Source organism: Canis lupus, chromosome 31, assembly GCF_011100685.1.
Source record: "Canis lupus familiaris isolate Mischka breed German Shepherd chromosome 31, alternate assembly UU_Cfam_GSD_1.0, whole genome shotgun sequence".
NCBI classification, from domain to species: Eukaryota; Metazoa; Chordata; class Mammalia; order Carnivora; family Canidae; genus Canis; species Canis lupus.
In genome coordinates this window covers 10,346,941-10,366,399 of record NC_049252.1, presented here as the reverse complement: position 1 = coordinate 10,366,399, position 19,459 = coordinate 10,346,941, and the positions used below count along the sequence as shown (strand labels likewise).

At 35.4% G+C, this 19,459-nt stretch overlaps 2 protein-coding genes across 18 annotated transcripts in view; both read left to right on the top strand.

Moving 5' to 3' along the window:
* ROBO2 (roundabout guidance receptor 2) overlaps positions 1-19,459 on the top strand; it is a 1,638,467-nt gene that overhangs the window by 1,112,286 nt on the left and 506,722 nt on the right. For all 17 annotated transcript variants that reach the window (XM_038581205.1, XM_038581204.1, XM_038581210.1 and 14 more), the window contains one exon: positions 5,905-6,231. In XM_038581205.1, the coding sequence (XP_038437133.1) occupies positions 5,905-6,231 (327 nt within the window). The remainder of the gene's footprint in view (positions 1-5,904; positions 6,232-19,459) is intronic.
* LOC478381 (inhibitor of growth protein 1-like) lies at positions 18,145-19,254 on the top strand. The gene has a single exon (XM_038581219.1). It carries the CDS (start codon positions 18,160-18,162, stop codon positions 18,997-18,999), a length of 840 nt encoding a protein of 279 aa, XP_038437147.1. The 5' UTR covers positions 18,145-18,159; the 3' UTR covers positions 19,000-19,254.

Here is a 19,459-nt window from a genome sequence, read left to right as displayed (position 1 = left end):
TTAGAACCTTTCTCAAAGACGTTTCTGCACATAGCTGACTAATTTGATGTTTCTGTGGCATGCATCTTAGCCTGGCCTAAATGTATGACCTTCTAGACAAGGTCTAGATCAAGTCAAAGTACATGACCTTTCCTGGTAAACATACCCAAAAGTGTGCATCTTAGACCTCTTCCACTTGTAACTTCTGATGCTTCTTATTTGCTGTGGGAACCAAGTCACATTTTAAGGAAATATCCCAGGTAATTTTGATGCAGATAGTCTGAAAATCACATTTTGAAAAACAGAAAATGTTATATTATGACTAGAGGTCATCAGATTCATTTTATTGCAGTCATCCTTATAGAGGGTTTTGGAATTAGCATATTTGTATTGTGTATTCTTTACTTACTCTTTCATCCAGTTTTTAAGAAGCCTGCACATTTCAGATGAAAGGTCTTGAGTTCTAATCTGCTTCTATTAGCTATTTAATAATGAAAAAGCCACTTGAGTATCTTTTGGCTTACTTGTTATTGTAATAACAATATTAACATTTGGATGTTCATCTTTAAGACCCTGTGACTGAGCTCCACTGTCTTTTTATAATAGATAAGGACAGTTGAATACAGTGCTTTTAATTAAAACTTGACTATGTGATGCCCAAATAGTAATTGAGAAGTAAAAATATGTCTAGACTTGCTATCAACCACAAGTGAAGTTAGACTCACAGATAAATCGTATGTTTTGCTTAGATTATCTGTTCATATAAGGCTCCTGGATAATTATATGAGCAATACTAGCAAAGCAGTCAAAGTTTTGTTTGTGTGTTTGTTCCACCTGAAATCTGGAGTAAACAGTTTTATGATCCTATATGAAAGAAGTATAAGTGAAAAAACTAGAGTCATTAGTCGAAAGTGACAAACAGGTACTCCAAAGCAGGATTGGTAAACTTTCTGTAAAGCATCAGCAGATATTTCTAGCATTTCTACCACATAAGATCTCTTTCCTCCTCCACCTTCTCCTTTTAAATTTTCCCTCCTTCCTCCTCAGTCCTCTAACAACACTAAAAATGTAAAAACTTTCTTAACTGAGGGCCATACAAAACTGGTTGAAGTGATGCTTCTCAAACTTTATGTGCATAGGCATCCCTGGGGGCAGGGTGGAGGTAAGGGGTGGGGGTGGGTCTTGTTAAAATGCAGATTTTGATTGTGTTTATCTGGAGTTGGGCTGGTTGGTCCTGTAGTTCCAATATGCATTTGGATGTCAAAGGTGTTGGTTAAATAGTTTCAGGGTACTTCGTGTAATATACTGCCCCCTCTACTGTTCAGTTCTGAATTGCCAATGTGTTTAGCTGACAGTTCAGCTGTCTTTGTTTTTGTTATTGTTGTTTTTTAACGAATAATGGGGTTGCTTGGCAACCCACAATTATGTGGAATGCCTAGTACTTTAGTGGTCCTTCCTAATTTTAAATGCTCAGACCTCTTTGCAAATTTGATGAAGGCTCTGGTCCCCCTCACCATTTTCCTGTCCTGCCCACACAAGAATACCCATTTTTATGCCATTTTAAAGAATTCATAACCTACCTAAAGCTTATCCATCTTAAGGTCACTGCTATATTGTGTAATGTGTGAATTTAAGGGAATTCAGAATTAATCTCCTCACTTTTAATAATATCTTAAAATTTAGATGTATTTCTGTATATCTCCATGTCTATCTCTGTTTATCTATCTATCTATCTATCTATCTATCTATCTATCTATCTATCTATCTATTTATCTATCTATCGTGACATTTCAGCTCTACTTAATGCTCTATTGGCTATTGCTGACCTGATGATTATATTTAAAACCAAGACATAAATGAACAAAATAACCTAGCTGTTGGTATGAGTGAACACAAATTCTTATTCCTTATATTAGACTTGTTCACAGTGTCTTACCCATGATTTTTTGCTTTATTGAGATATAATTCATATGCTACACAGTTCACCCATTTAAAGTGTGCAATATCATATTTTTTATTATATTCATGGACTTGTGCAACCATAATCAATTTTAGGATATTTTCATCATCTTCGAAACATACTCTATAATCTCTTCATATCTGATCCCTATCCCCCACCTTAGATAATGGAAAACCTACATTTTGTCTCTATGGATTGTCTTTTGGACATATAAATGGTACATAATATGTGATCGTTTGTGATTAGCTTCTTCCACTTAGTATAGTGTTTACAGGGTTCATCATGTTGTAGTGGGGATAAGGACTTCATTTTTTTCCCTAATTGCTGAATAATATTCCATTATGTGGATATATAGCATATATTCATCTGTTTAGCAGTTGGATTTTTGGGTTCTTTAACTTTTTTTTTGTTATTATGAATAATGAATAATGGTGTTATGAACATTACATTCAGGTACAGGTTTTTGGGTTGCTATAACATTTTCTTTCTCTTCAATATATATATAACTAAGGGTTGAGTTGCTGGGTTATATGTTAATTCCAAAACTTTTCAAGAAAATCGAGAATATTTTCCAAAGTGCTACTTGCACCTGTACCATTTTACACTCCCACCAGCAATATATAAGGCTCTCAAATTTTCCACATCCCTGAAAATACTTGTCATTTTACCTTTTTTTGATTATTGTCATTCTTCTGGGTATGAAATGTATCTCACTGAGATTTTGATTTGTATTTCCCTAATAACTAATGATGTCAAGAATCTTTTCACATGCTTACTGGCCATTTGTCTGGGTTTTTTGCATAGATATCTGTTCAAATTCTTTGCTCATTTTAGAATTTGGTTATTTCTATTTTTATCGAGCTATAAAAGTTCTTTATAAATCCCAGGTATAAGACCCCTATTAGATATAAGACTTACAAATATTTTTTTCTGATTTTGTGGATTGTCTTTTCATTCTTTTGATTTTTTTCTAAGAACAAATATTTAAGTCCAATGAAACCAATTCATTGTTTCATTCGTGGCATGTGCTTTTGGTGCCCAAAAACATATTGCTTAACTCAAGATCATCAAAATTCTAATCATAATTTTATCTCTTAGATTTAGATTGTTGATCACCTTTTGAAGTTTTTGTAACAGTAGGAATAAAATGACTAAAAGGATTTCCGAATGTGACAACATTAGAATAGGTTTATGTATGTTATAGTGATAAATGGGTAAAATTCTGGATATACTGGATTCCATATCTTATTGCTAAGCAGTTTGGATATTTTGCCTTTTTTCCCTTTATAAGCCAATTATTTTATATTTATTTAATAAGTATGCATATATTTCAGGTCCTCTTCAGGACCTCTCTAAGCCAACTGCCTAATAAAGTGGGGAACTATTTGATAAAGTAAATAGCACTCTAATAACATGGATGATTGACTTGCTTAGTTTTAATAATAGAACAACTTTGACATAGGGGAGCTGTAGATAAGTGCATGTGGGAAACCAGAGAAGAACGAGGAAGGTAGCTAAACAAGGTGATTGTAGACTATATGCCTGCTACGTGAAAAGTGAGATTAACTTTTGTTCCATTTGTTTCTGAGTCCAGACCTTTATACTTGGCAGTATGTCACTGATTTGCTGTGATTAGCCATTCACTTTTAAAAACTTTGAGGTATTTTCCGATCATTTCTTTTAAAAATAAATCTTAATTTTTATATTAAGTTCCTCATTTGCTTTAGCGACCCAGTACTTTCAATATATAACCTTCTTTATTCTTATGATATATATACAATGTGATTATCTGTCCATATTTTAAGGCTTTGGGTTTCTTTAGTGCTTTGAAAAAAAAATCTGACCTGTGTACTCTTTGGCTTTAGATAACCAGCACTTGTAATGTGTAAGTTCCTTCTTAGCTCTGATAAGATAACAAATGGTATTCAGCAACCTTTAAAATTAATCTTCCTCAGAAAAGAAAAGGTTCATTCACTACCAAATTAAATGCCCTTTATTAAATTAAAATCCGTGTTTTTAATTAATAGTGAAAATAAAGTGAAATAACATTGAGGAGTAAATATTATTTCTATTTATTGAGCTGAAATGTGATTATATTAGATGATTGGTTGGAAAATGTGAAAGCTATGTCTAGACTATCATCATGTCCTCAGACATGGTTATTTCTCTCTCCAAGTCTTTGAGATTTATGTGTAGGAGCTGCTAAGACCCTTTCACAAATAATGGCCGGTTACACCTTAGCTGAAAGTATTCAAAAGAACATATTATGCAAATTTTTCATCTTAAAATACCAATAGGTCCTTCCTTCCTGTTTTTTTCTACCCCTTAATGGCCCCACTTTTTTTTTTTTTTAAGGTTTTATTTATTTATTCATGAGAGACACAGAGAAAGAGGCGGAGACATAAGCAGAGGCAGAAGCAGGCTCCATGCAGGTAGCTGGATGTGGGACTCAATTCCAGGACCCCAGGATCACGCCCTGAGCCAAAGGCAGATGCTCAACCACTGAACCGCCCAGGCATCCCAAATGGTCCCACTTTCATTGCACTGACAAGGAAGTCATTGGTGCCCATCACCCTTCCTTACTATATGGTGATATACCAAATTCTGTCAAGAGCTATTTTAAGACATGCCTTGTATCTTTCTTTCTTCTTCTTCTCTCTTTTTTTTTTTTCCTATCAGCATCACTTCTCAAAGTCAGGGTCTTTTTATTGTTCCCTGGAATCATGAAGTAACTTTCAACTGTCCTTTTGCCTCCACTGCTCTTTATCTTTTACACTGCACACCAAAAATACCTTTCTGATACACAGATAGTCATGTCACTGCTCTCTCAAAATCTGTTAGCCATGTAGAATGAAGAAAACAATCCCTAGCATGGTTGAAAGTCTGATTGTCTGGGTTCCTAAGACTAGCTCTCACCTCCACCTGCCATATTTCAACTTCCTCCCTGATTATGAAATGTATTGTGCACATACTCCAATGGTCTCATGTTGTTTCTTCAATTTGAATGTCTTTTTCCCCTCCACATAGTTTTATTGTTTATCTCTCAATTTAAATGATGCCTTTTCAGGGGAGGCCTCATTACACTTTAGTTACAGTTAACATTTTTTCCCCACTTTATTCCCAAAAGGCATTTCTTGGACCTCCATAAACACTTATTTTATTTTAAGGTAATGATTTATACTTGAATTCCTCAGCCAGGTGTCCCTGGGTTCAAAACCTGCCTTACCTGCTTATTTCTTCTAGATTTCTGGGCAATTGATGCCATTTCCTAACGTGCCTCCTCATCTGTTTTTTTTTTTTTTTTTTTTTTAAGATTTTATTTACTCATTCATGAGAGACACAGAGAGAGAGAGAGAAATAGAGAGTCAGAGACACAGGCAGAGGGAGAAGCAGGCTCCATGCAGGGAGTCTGATGTGGGACTCGATCCTGGGCCTCCAGCATCAGGCCCTGGGCTGAAGGTGGTGCTAAACCGCTGAGCCACCCGGGTTGCCCTCATCTGTTAAATTGAGTTAATATTTGTACACATTTTGTGGGTCTATTTTTATATTAAGTCTGATGACACCATGCCAGCATGATACACCAGACTGTGTATACTGGGTACTTGCCCACTTGGCTTTGTTCCCCAGTAGATAGTAATCACTTGGAGGACAGGAGATTAATATTCCTCATCTTACTACCCAAAAGAAAATTTTTTACTCTCTTACTCTTCCTTGCCATGATTCATGGGACATTTAAACCTGACTCATTAGAATTAACATAATAATTTATTGCTATATTATTCCACAAAGGAGTTGGGATGACTTAGGAGATGCATCAAGAACAAAAGTATGGAACATAAATAAAATAGTAATAAGTGCATTTTGAATAATTGAAGAGTTTAATTTCACCAGTGTGAACCCAAGAGAGACACAAGCTATAGATGAGAAAATGTTAACACTTGTCTTCATTCTCTCCTGTTTTGTAGGATCTCGTCTTCGCCAAGAAGACTTCCCTCCGCGGATTGTGGAGCACCCTTCAGATGTCATTGTCTCTAAGGGAGAGCCCACCACCTTGAACTGTAAGGCAGAGGGCCGGCCAACGCCCACCATTGAGTGGTACAAGGATGGCGAGCGGGTGGAGACTGACAAGGATGATCCCCGGTCTCACAGGATGCTTCTGCCCAGCGGATCCTTATTTTTCTTGCGCATTGTTCATGGGCGCAGAAGCAAACCCGATGAAGGAAGCTACGTCTGTGTTGCGAGGAACTATCTCGGTGAAGCAGTAAGTCGAAATGCATCTCTGGAAGTGGCATGTAAGTAAAGATAATGAGTCTCGGAAATAGCATGCACTTTCACTTTGATTTATTTTTAGTAAGCTTTGATTTGTCCCCGTGGGTGCTTAATACCTAAAGAAGAAAACAATCAACATGCCATGCATAGTTTTTTACTTTGCCTTCTCCAAAGAAAGCTGGTCAAAATAATGTCAAGCCATGGTATTGCAATAAATTTCATTATATTGAAGCAAGGTGGAAATCATGTTTTTACCTTAAAGCAAAGTGACAATGATGTGGTCATGTTTAAAATTTGAATTATTAATGAGAGACATAATCAAGTATTAAAGTCAGCTATGTTAAAATGAAAAGTTTACATGTAACATGGCATGAAATATAGGCATAAATTCAGTGCTGTATCTATTTCTGTTATTTATATATACCTGTTATATATATTATACACATATATTTCTAAATATAATTTTTGTTAAACAACTTTAAAAAGAATACACTCTCTAGAATATATTAATTCTTTTACTTCCAGTCTGAATTCAGGAATCCTTACTGTAGGCATGTAAGGGAGAATACAGCAACTATATTTATCTATTTTTTCTGTCAGTAAAATTCATCAGAGAAGAGATCATTTCTGTAGAGACAAAATGTTCGTACATGGAAGCATTTTGTCCAGTCTTGGTAATCAGCAGTAGTTAAGGGCTTGCCCTGCCATTGGCGTTTGAAAAATATGTTTATTTATTCATTAGATAATCCAGATAGCATTTGTAAATCAAGATATCAATGCTTTGCATCTATTTGAACATTGACTTCATAACTTCATGCGTCATTTTCCAGAAAAAATTAAAATATATGATAGATTTTTTTGGTTTATAGATAAGGATTTAGTGTCATAATTTAAATGGTATCATAAAAAGTTGACATTATTTATTCTGCAGAAAGATTTTTATCTGGAATTTATCATTAATAAGATGGCAACTATTGGGCATAAAAAAGTTTATACTTTTCAACTTTCTGGTTGTACAGTATGTCTTCACAGATAAGAAATTTGAGTTATTTCAAGGTGCATACGTCTTGTTTATATGGCTAGAAGGGAGTGCTAAATAATAGCTCATGGTCTCATGTCTGTAGTAAAACTTGGTACTTGTACTCACAGGCTACATGATATCACATTCCATTATAAAACTTGTGTATGTGTGTATTGCAATTCTCAATAATTTATCAACTTTAAATAGGAAAACATCTCTTAGTAACCAAAGTTATACTATTTCTTCTGCAGCTACCTCAGTGAAATCTTTTGTTCTCAAGTGTCCTATCTTTACAGTTTGTACTGGGAAATCTAAAACCCACTAATGCTTGAAATGTGTACATCTAACAGGAAAAAACTAGAAGAATCCTAAAACCCAAATTTGTTTTCTGAAGTACTTTGAGATAGGAGCATTAGGACCTTAGCTAGCAATGCAATTTTTGCACAGGGCACTGGGTAATTTCATTTTTATAACTTCATTCAAGATGCTGTTTAATTAAGTGCAGTTTAGTGAGATTTGAAATACACACAAAACCTCCAGAATAAATATTCCCAAATCTATTTTTATTTTGAAATGTCTTATTCCTGGTAAATTTCAAACATATTGAAATATTTCAAAGTCAAAATCCCTGATTTTTCTTTCCCCATCAAATCCCTTTATAGTAAATATAACAAGCATTATTCTCCCATTTTATAGATAAAATGAAACCCATGATAATTAAGTGATGAAAACTCAGGCAATAAGTTAATGGGATTTTGAAGACCAGATCCTGATTCTTCTAATTTTTAGTTTTAAGGAATTATGCCAAATTCGGGAAAACACTCTAAATGATATTTGGCTTATTACATAAATAACAATTACAATTTTTTAATTGAAAAATATTTTAATGTTATCTACTCAGAGGCAAATATCTGTTTTTAATTATCAACTAACTTTTCTTCTTACTATTTAAGTTTATCTAAATTGGCCAGTCATTTTGTTATTGGGCAGCTATAAACATCTTTTTCCTTAAAACTTAGCTTTTTAAAAATTCCTTCCAGCACACATACATCTTGTATTTTTATTTAACCTACAGATTGTCCTCTTTCCTAATTGCATCATTAATAATAAATCAAACTGTTTTAGGAGGAAAATTTTAAGTCATGATTTTTTTCTTGTGTACTGTGACAGTAGCACTTTTTATTTTTAAATCAATGAGCTTTGAGAAATGCTAAAAATACTTTTGACCTAGAGAGGGAAACAAGAAAGCTGCTAAATTGGATTTAGCTAGTGAATAAAATTCTTTCTTCTAATGTCGTGTCAACAGTTCATGCCATTTGAGGCAACACAAGATCCAATAATACCCATTTATATGCTTCTCATCTCTTTCACATTAGATCATCAGTCATCTCTCTTTCCTTATGTGTTTCATAAAATGTATTAATATGGAAATTTGGTCCAAAGCATTGTGCTTTTGCAGTATTATTTGTTACCAAAGTATATTTTTTTATAAAATGATAGAAGAATAACTATAGATTAAGTCAGAGTTTGGCTTTCGTAATTTAGAATGTTCAACAATAAATGTTCAATCATGACATATCACTGTTTTATCCAGTAAAGGAAAGAATGGAAGCCCAGCAACGCTGTGTATTTGGAGAACTGTAGGTAGCTTGATAAAAGGTTGGTGAGCAGCATAAGTTGGAAAAGTAGATTTTTTTGTTATGTATATTCTCTTTGAAAGAGAATTGAAGATTAGGTTAAGAGGATGATGATTGAAGTCAGAGAAGAGTTAAGAGGCTGTCAAATGATTCAGAAAATAGTAAATATTAGATTTTGAACTGAAACTAGCAGCAAAGATTGAAAGAAGAAAATAGCTTGAATCAGCTTTAGAAATTATAAATCATATCACTTTATGATCAGTTTAGGGGTTTAGAGGATAAGAGATTATTCTCAGTGTTTTTTGTTGTTGATTTGTTTGTTTATTTTTTTCCCACTGAGAGCCTAAGTATATACTGCTACATCCATAGTGAAGGCAGGTGTAGGAGAAATAACTGTAATGGGAACAGAAGAGTGAAGTCAGTTTTGGCTGTATTATTTAATATGTCAATGAAACATTAAGGTAAAAATATCTCATGTTCCATTAAAAAGGGAACTTCTAGAACTGAGAAGAGAGATTTTTACCACATGGAGGGTACAGTGATGGGAGTACATGAAAAAGTGGACATGACTGCCCAGGGAGGCTGCAGGGAGTAGTTAAGAAGGGCTGAGATCACTCCTTTTGCTTGGAACCCCAGTATGTAATGGAGGGTGAAGGAAAGAAGTACTGGTTAGGCGGCTCTGAGGTGTCACAGTGATGGCCTATGGAGAGTGAAGTGACCTGATGAACAAGGAAATAACTTTAAGGGAAAAAAAAATGTTCTGTAATGCAAATGCCACATAATGGTTAAATAAAAAGTACTCTGTGGACTCTAGGAGTGGAGAGAACATGGCAGCTGAAAAATGAGTAGGTGGTGGAATTGGAGTGGCAAATGTGTCTGTTCTTCCAAGAATTTAGTTCCTCACTGAATGCAGTGTGAGGCAACTAGAGCAAGCTATCCAGCGTCTGTACAATTGCCATTTGGGGTCAGATATCTCTTTGTTGTGGGGCTGTGCTCTGTATTGTAAGATGTTTAGCAGCATCTCTGGCCTTTGCCCACGAGCTGCCAATAAGACCCCCAACCAGAACTGTGACAACTAAAAATATCTCTGCACACTGCCAAATGTCCCCTAGGGAGGTCAAAATCAGTTGAGAATTACTAATCTCTGGTATCTAGGTGATTAAGAGTGTAAGGATAAGTAGCAAACACACTTGTTACAACTTTTATTGTGAAATGATTATTGATGAAAAATACGGATGTTTTGGGGCTCTCCTTGCTTCACCTTGGTTTTCATTTTTACTTTCAAAAATCTTGGTTTCTGCTGTCACATGAAATGTGCAATTGTACTGATAACCATCTGTCTTGACAGGTTGTATAGAAAGAAGTCAGACTGTTCTTCACCATACTGTATATGTTCTCTTTTTGTTTTCCTTTAATACAAACTTCAGTTTTATATAACAGCATAAGATAGTGGAGGGAAAAAATATTCAAGAACAATCACTGATAAGGAGAGTTGAATCACTTACTTCATATTTGCTTTCTCCCTCTTGGTTTGAAAAAAATAAAAAAAGGAGTAATCCAGAAAGTGTTTTTCAAATCCCTTGAACTCAAGAAAGGTCTTTAGGTGAAAGCAATTTTTACATATTTAGAAAACAGAATTGCAGGGTCCATAGCAAAGCACCTGGCACTGAAGAAGTTAATATGCACTCTTCCGATGAGACCACCAAGAGGGCAGAGGTGGAGCTGATGCAGATAGGATTTCAATTTGAACACCAGGTCTCCCTGTGTTTGGAGCAGAAAGAGCACAGGGGTCCCTCCACAGTTTGTGGCTGCCTCTGATACAGCCTGAGTCAGTGGCAGCCCCTAGAGATAGCTGCCGTAGCCCCAGGTGGTAAATATATGACAGCAGCTTGATCTATCGACCAGGGTAAGAGGGGGTTCTGGCCTAAATGAAAATTCATGAAAAATTGATGAAGTCCCCAGATTATGTTTTCTGTTTCCTTTTTTTTAGCACTATACCAGTGTAGAGAGGGGAGATTAAATGAGGTGCTGAACGCTTTAGTGGCAGGGAGGTTGTGGTTCAAAGGTCAGGGGTCACATAGAAACCGATCTATTTTTTTTTTCTTTGCTTTCTTCTAAAGCAAAACAGAAAAACTTTTCAGATTAGCTGTGATTTGATTTTGCTTGATAAAGATAGAATGGCAAAATACTTAAAAAGTGGCTTTTGATGCAACTTCAAAACTGGACAAATGTGATTCATAATTTAATTGGGGACTAGAAATAGATTGAATTCCATGACTGTGTGGTGATTTCCTTTCTTTTCTTTTCTTTCTTTTCTTTTCTTCTTTTCTTTTCTTTTTTCTTTTCTTTTTTTTTCTTTTTTTCTTTTCTTTCTTCTTTTCTTTTTTCTTTTCCTTCTTTTTCTTCTCCTTCCTTCCTTCCTTCCTTCCTTCCTTCCTTCCTTCCTTCCTTCCTTCCTTCCTTCCTTCCTTTTTCTTCTTTCTTTTTTTGTTTCTGTGTATCAAGACTCATGCTGCAAGAAAGTCGTTTAGAGAAGGAAAAGGCCTTGCATTATTTATAGGTCACAGATTGCTAGAATAGCAAAGCTATGGAACACTCTACAAACATAATGATCCTGTTTGCTTTAAATCCAAAACTAAATTGATGTTTTATCTGTACAAGGAAGAGAGGCTACAAGAGTAGACTGACTTTAGTAATAGAGGTCACAGGTGGCATTAAAAATGAACACAAGGTAAATTGTTTCCTTGATGTTTCCAAGTTAATAAATATGTGACTTTCTTCTTTTCTTTGGGCTGTCAATGAATATTATACAGGCAAATTACCTTTATACTCCACAAAGACACAAAATAAATTTCAAAAAAGGCCAAACCATGGAGAGTTTTTATTTAAAATTGCTTTATTGAGATACAGTTCATTTACCATACAATATACCTTTGAAAGTGTACAGTTCATTGTTTAGTATATTCACAGAGTTGTCCAACCCACACCACAATTAAATATAGAACATTTTCATCACTCCTAAAGGAAACCTTATACCCATTAGCAGTCAATCCCTATTCCTCTCAAACCCTCCTGCCTCAGTTCTGAGCAAACACTTATCTACTTTCCATCTCTATACATTTGCCTAGTCCAGACATTTCATATAAATGAAGTCATACAGTATATGGTCTTCTTTTTCTTAGTATAATGTTTTCAAGTCTCATCCTTGTTGTAATATCTATCAGTACTTCATTCCTTCATTTTGCTGAATAAAATTCTATAGTGTGGATAATACTACATTCTTTCTATACACTTTTGATGTGCATTTGGGTTGTCTCCACTGTTTGTTATGAGTAACGCTTCTATGAGCATTCCTGTGCAAGTTTTTGGGTAGACATAGGGCTTCATTTGGGTATTCTTTTGGGTATATACCTAGGGAAACAATCACTGAGTCATATGGTTGATAAATCTATTCAAATTATATGTAACTTTGAAGTTATCACACCATGACTTTCCTAAAACAAATAAACATACAAACAAACCAATCCATTTAAGTGCACAAGGGACCGTAAGTCCATCTGGAACTGCTATTCATAGTTTTTGACCATAAAGAATGTAGGTGCAACTGATTTTTTCATGATTCTTCTAATTGTGTTTCTATAAATTTTAAGAGAGAATTCAGAGTTTTGTTTTTGTTTTTTAATTTGTGTTTGTGTTTTTGTTGTTGTTGTTTTGGTAGATTAGCAATAGAAAAATGTTCATAATCCAAGGTACTTGGGCCAAGTTAGGGCTGAAGCCGTAACCCCTAGTACCTCGGACTATGACTATATCTGGAGGTAGAACCTTTAGAATGGTAAGTTAAAATATAGCCACTAGGGTGGGTATAATTCAATATGACTGGTGTCCTTATAAGGACAGGACATTTGGACATGTAGAGAGACACCAGGGATACAGACACATATAGGAAATAGCTCATGAGAACACAGCAGAAAGGGGGCTGTCTGCAAGCCAAGGAGGGAGACCTCAGAAGAAACTGAAGCCTACACCTTGATTTCACATGTCTAGCCTTCAGAACTGTGAGAAAATAAATTTCTGTTGTTTTGACCATCCAGTCTTATAGCAACCCCTGCAAATTAATACAGACTATTAATCTTAAAACAGGGGAAACTTCTACTAACATAGTATTAAGAAGAAATTAATCATGAGAATCAACTATTGTAGCATTCTATAGATTTTGTTCTGCCCTGTATCTACAGTGTTGGTCTGGGGTTGTTTTAAAAGAAATCTGTAAACTCAATTGAATGTATTATAGGCCATGAATGTATAGGCATCAAAGAATCAATCTAAAATATCTTTAACTAGGGAGGCCTAACTGGCTTAGTCAGTAGAGCATGTGACTCTTGATCTTTAGGTTATAAGTTCAAGTCCCAGGTTGGGTAGTTGGGTATAGAAAGCACTTAAAAATAAAATCTATATATTTAACTAGAAACAAAAGACAAAGCAAACATTTGGGTATCAGAAAACAGATGTATTTAACTAGAAACAAAAGACAAAGCAAACATTTGGGTATCAGAAAACAGATGGTTGTAGAAGGGTATTTGTGTGTGTGCGGGTGAGTGTGCATGCATATGCATATGTGTATGTCTGTTTTTTGGGCTGTTCTGTGTGTGTACCTCTTAATTTTGTGAAAGTCAATCAAATTCTTTCAAATACAGTTCTCTTCCTTGATCTTCACAAGTGAAGGTATGATATTGCTGCTCCTGGAGAACATGTTTGAATTTATTATCTAGTTAAATATGTATGCTATATTTTAATATCAGTTTTCTGTTGATTGAATTGACTGCACGCAGCCCCTCTTAGTACAAGTCTCAAGTTGCTATTCACTCAAATAAGCCTGAGTTAACTCTGACTCCAGGGAAAGTGCATAAATGAAGTAAAATCTTGATGTCCTCTACTTTTTTCAAAAGATTATTTCTGAAAACAGTATTGTCCTGAGCTCTGCGAACATGTAAATCCTATCCATGGATGACAGGTAAAACTATTCATAGTGATGCTAAGATGGATCAAGACAGAACATGCTGTAGTGAGTGAATGATTGTTTTCAACTCCAGAAACCTTTTTAAATGTAGTTAAGAAAAGGAATATTCAAGATTGTGGAGGGTTTTTCTACCCATAAGCTTCAATTTATTAGATTTCTATTAGTATGTAAATATAAGTTGATTTTAATAAAAATGCATACAGGTTGACATTATACTTAGAAAATGTAATTTGGGCTGCAACTTGTAGGCTTTTCTCTCAAGATTTGTGTTTCAGCACAATGGCCAGTCCCCAGTTTTCTTCTTTAGATTGAATTCATTTCTGATAAATATAATACACATCTTTCTATTATGAAGCAGCCCCCACAAGATTTTTGTAATTATGTAAAAGAGATTGCCCTTCTTTCATGCATGAGTTGGTAAGCTTTCTATAGCAGTATAGAAGTAAAAATAGTAGGTAAAATTTTGTTCAACTCTGTAAATTTTGCATAAAAATTTGTAGCAGTTTATGGTTTAACTGCTAAAGGGTGAGGTTCAATCATAAAACTGACATACTCTTTTATTCTATGTATATCATTGGAATTGTTTTTTTTTCCCCTTAGAAGATTTCAAAAACAAAACAACATTCCCAACCACCATTTTAAAAAAAATTAGAAGATATTTATACATTTTTGTCAATTGAGTATATGTTTCACAAGAAATAATTTGGGTTCCTGCTTGGGGTGATTTCTATTATCTCTCTAAAATTCCCGAGCATTACTTCCTGGGCCTGGGTAGATGTCAGTAAGTTAGTATTGCTGGGACTTGGTTAGAAATCAAACAAGGATTGTTTGATGGCAGGGGTTTGATGATGTGACAGATAGATATACAGGCCCAGACGCTGGTGAATCCCAACAGTTTGTTTTTTTTTTTTTTTTTTTTGTATGTTTATTTTGCTTTTGCAGAAAATCTACCATTTGTAGGCACTTATTCCCTGATTAAGCCTGTTATATAATACTTAAAAGGCCAACAAACAAGGATGTTAGCTATATTACAGGCTCTAAAAGTCTGATTGATTATTTGTTATTGGCACATTGAGTCACATCACAAATGAAGGTTTGGGAACTAAGCTTACATTTACATCTAAGAAGAGAAGGAGCTCTTTTTTTTTATCATCTATACTATTTTTTTTCTGATAAGCAAGCTGTTTCCCAGTTATACAAGTACTTCCTAGTATTTATAAAGGCCATCATTAAGCTTTTCTATGTAGTTATCTAACATCTAAGTCTATACTAAGATTTTATAACAAATTTTATTCATTTATATACTATAAAGTTGACAATAACACAATATGACTTTATTTCCATAATAGAAGTCATATGTGCTATAGACCATTTCCTGTATATTACCCTGCCTCACTTTCCTGCTTCTTGCTTTCTCTGCTGATTCACATTGAGTGAGCACATTCAATGCTTTTCCTTAAATCAGTTAAAAAGTCTTTATTGGGTTTCCTAGTTGTTAGTAATTGAGAGTGATTTTAAGAGGTGATATCCTCAGTGGTGTTGTGTTATTTGTGAGAAACCTGGGCAACTTCATCAAAAGACCTTCTTCCCCTGTTGTGTAGAGTAAGGGCCTTCACAAAGAGTTTGCTCTGGGGGGCTGACTGGGTGGCTCAGTGGTTGAGCATCTGCCTTTGGCTCTGGTCGTGATCCCAGGGTGCTGGGATTGAGTCCCACATTAGGCTTCTCACAGGGAGCCTGCTTCTCCCTCTGCCTATGTCTCTGCCTCTCTCTCCATGTCTCTCATTAATAAGTAAATAAAATCTTAAAAAAAAAAAAAAAAAGAGTATACCACGAGAAGTAAGAGTGGCACCAGATGCTTCTGATTGAATATAAATGAAAATGTCCTGTAGGAAACTGGAGAGAAGTATAAAAGCAAAACCCTGAGGCCATGTTGGCTAGTTTGGAGAAGATAAGTGTATGCTGATTTGGAGAATGTACTTAGGGGGATAGAGGGAGGTAACTTAAATAGGGAAGTGGAGATTGGCAATGACTCAAACTCAGGAGTTGAGTATTCTCCTCAAAGACCTAAGGGAGCCTTTTAGTGTTTTTGATTGAGAAGTGTTACTCGCAAGTGTGGTATGAAGGAGATTTGTTAAACAGCGTACATTAGATGGGAGTATTGGAGAGCATGAATGGGGAGGCCTACTGCAAGTTACAGTATAGTAGGATGAGGGTTGAGATAAGCTGATGAATTAAGTTGATATCAGAAAGAGGAGAGATGGCATTCCAAGAGAATTGACAAACATTTAAGTCATGAATTTGTGGTTCAAGGCATGACATAAATTCAGTTTGCTACATTTTCCTACAGTGCTTTCCAGTTGCTAAGTACTCAGCTAAGTATTGAGGCTGCAGGCACTTAGAAGAGTTGTTTAATGTGTATAAAGTTTCATTGTTGTGAGATGAAAAAGCCCTGGAGATTTGTTACACAATAATGTGAATATACTTAACACTGCTGAACTGTACACTTACAAAGGGTAAAGATGTTATATTTTATGTTTTTTTTTTTTTTTTTAAACCTCAGGTCAAAACAAAACAAGTAAACAGAGCAAGACATGACTCTTGCTGTCCAAATGTGTTAACAGGTTGATGCAAAATGTGTAAGTCCTTGGGCTGACATTCTGAGGGGATTCAGTGGAGGAAGAGGTTGATTCTGCCAAGAGGATTATGAAAGGAGTGGAATGATTTCTCTGGGTAGAAATGAGTAATAATAATCACTGCTCTTACTAAATGCCAGGCTGGTTTTTAAAAATGTTTTATACTTATGATTTATTTCATTCTCAGAATAACCCTGTTATTTACTCTCTGTTATAGCTGAGGCCCAAAGAATTAACTTGTAATTTTTCAGACTGCAGTGAGAATCAGGATTTGAACTCAGACAACTTCCTCTAGAGTCTGCTTTGTTAACCACTAAGACTCCTTATTGATTCATTTAAACAAACAAATAAAATCCTTAGACACATAGAGGAAATCCCTAGCGTTTGTTTTAGTTATTTTACTCAGAGATGATGATTTGATTATATGTATACAAGGAGGATGCTGGACTAGATGAGTCTAAAGCTTTGTTCTGGTGTTAAAATTCTGTGATTCATGGGATATTAAAGAAAAGGAACAACAGAAAGGGTAATCTTTACTTTCTTTTTATTTAGTTATATATTGACATTCGAGAGCTCATTAGTTTATTCAAGTAATTTGATTTTCTCTGTACAGTTCCTAGTTGTCAAATATCAGTATCAGGAAAATCCATCACTTTCAGTTCTTATTGACACATTTGCATGTCAAAGCAGCTTGAAGATGAAGAATCCAATTCGTAAGTAGAACCATCTATCATTTAATATCTAAAGATAACTTGACTAAGTTTTATAGAAAATGGGGCATGATAAGAGCAATGATACCTTTATAATATTTTCTAGAGTTTTTGAGAATTACTGACATACTTACATGCATTTATCTCATGGCATATGTACTTGTCAATATTTGCTGACTTTGATAGTTTCTTAGTTCAGTACATAGTATCATGAACATTGGTCAGTTGGGCTTTCAAATAACTATTTCCTTTTAAAATGAATTAAACAAAAGTTAGTCTTTCCAATAAATGGTATAAATGATATTGGGGCAATTGGATTTCCATAGGCAAAAAAAAAAAAAGAAAAAGAAAAAAAAAAGAAAGAAAGGAAAAAGAACCTCCTCAACTTAAACCACACACATTCTACAAAAATGAATTAAAAATGGATCATAGACTTAAATGTAAATGAAGTATAAAACTAGAGAACCTTTAGAAGGTAAGATAAACCCTTTGGTATCTAAGACTTAGTGAAGAGTTCTTAGACATGATACCATAACACAAACCAAAAAAAAAAAAAAAAAAAAAAAGTGACTTCATTAAAGCGAAAAACATTTATTCTCTGAAAGATCCTATTAAGAGGATAAAGAGATAAGTAATACAGTAGGGGAACATATTTGTAAATAACATATATCCTAACATATATCTGACAAAACTCATATTTAGAATGCGTAAAAGTCTCTTGAAATTCAACACTAACTGAAATAATCCAATTAGAAAATGGGGACAAGACATGAAGAGACATTTCACCAAAAAGGATCTATGGATGGCAAATAAGCACATGAAAAGATGTTAAACATCACTAGCATGTTAAGAGTGGGCCAAGAAATTACTATATACCTTTTGCCAAAATAAAAAAAAAATGACTTAAATAAAAATTTTATTTGTGGGTGAACCATGTTGAGCCCTGTCAATGGGGAGCAGATGCACCTGGTGAACTATGCGGAGGACTACCTGGACTCCATCGAGTCTCTGCCTTTGGACCTGCAGAGAAACGTCTCCCTGATGCGGGAGATCGACACCAAATACCAAGAAATCCTGAAGGAACTGGATGAGTATTATGAGAAATTTAAACGTGAGACAGACAGTGTCCAGAAGAGGAGAGTGTTGCATTGCATTCAGAGGGCCCTGATTCGGAGCCAGGAACTGGGTGACGGGAAGATCCAGATCGTGAGTCAGATGGTAGAGCTGGTGGAGAACCGGACCAGGCAGGTAGATAGTCATGTGGAGCTCTTTGAGGCACATCAGGAGGTCAATGACACCACTGGCCACAGCGGCAAAGCTGGCCAGGATAAGTCCAAGAGTGAGACAATCACACAGGCAGAGAAGAGCAACAACAAGAGGTCCCGGCGACAGCGCAACAATGAGAATCGAGAGAACGTGGCTAATAATCACGACCATGATGATTTCACCTCAGGAACACCTAAGGAGAAGAAAGCAAAAGCCTCCAAGAAGAAGAAACGCTCCAAGGCCAAAGCCGAGCGGGAAGCGTCCCCCGCAGACCTTCCCATCGACCCAAATGAGCCAACATACTGTCTGTGCAATCAGGTCTCCTATGGAGAAATGATCGGCTGTGACAATGATGAGTGCCCCATTGAGTGGTTCCATTTCTCCTGTGTGGGGCTGAATCACAAACCAAAGGGCAAGTGGTACTGTCCCAAATGTCGAGGGGAGAATGAGAAGACCATGGACAAAGCCCTGGAGAAATCCAAAAAGGAGCGGGCTTATAACAGGTAGTTGGCAGACCTCGAGGAACAGTGAGGAGAACAAGCGAGCCACTGTATTTATTACGTCACCACCTGTGCTGAGGTGCAAGGACCGTACATTGTATATTTTTAAAGAATGTTAGAAAAGGAGCCATTTCTTTTGCAGGGATGGCAGTGATTCTCTGCCTTTTGTTTTCATTGGTACACACATGTAACAAGAAAGTGGTCTGTGGATCAACATTTTAGAAACTACAAATATAGGTTTGAATTAAACACTCAAAAAAAATTTATTTGTGACAGCAAAGAATGGAAGCAATTAAAATGTTCCTCAACAAGTAAATGGTTAAACAAAGCCTGCTATACCCATATCATGGAATATGATTCAACAATAAAAAGGAATAAATTGAGATCCATCCATCCAACTTATTAGATGGATCTCAAGGGCATTATACTCCGTGAAAAAGGCCATTTTAAAAGATCACAGACTGTAT

Coding starts and splice junctions, on each gene's coding strand:
- LOC478381 (XM_038581219.1), top strand. CDS start 18,160: ATGTTGAGCCCTGTCAATGGGGAGCAGATGCACCTGGTGAACTATGCG.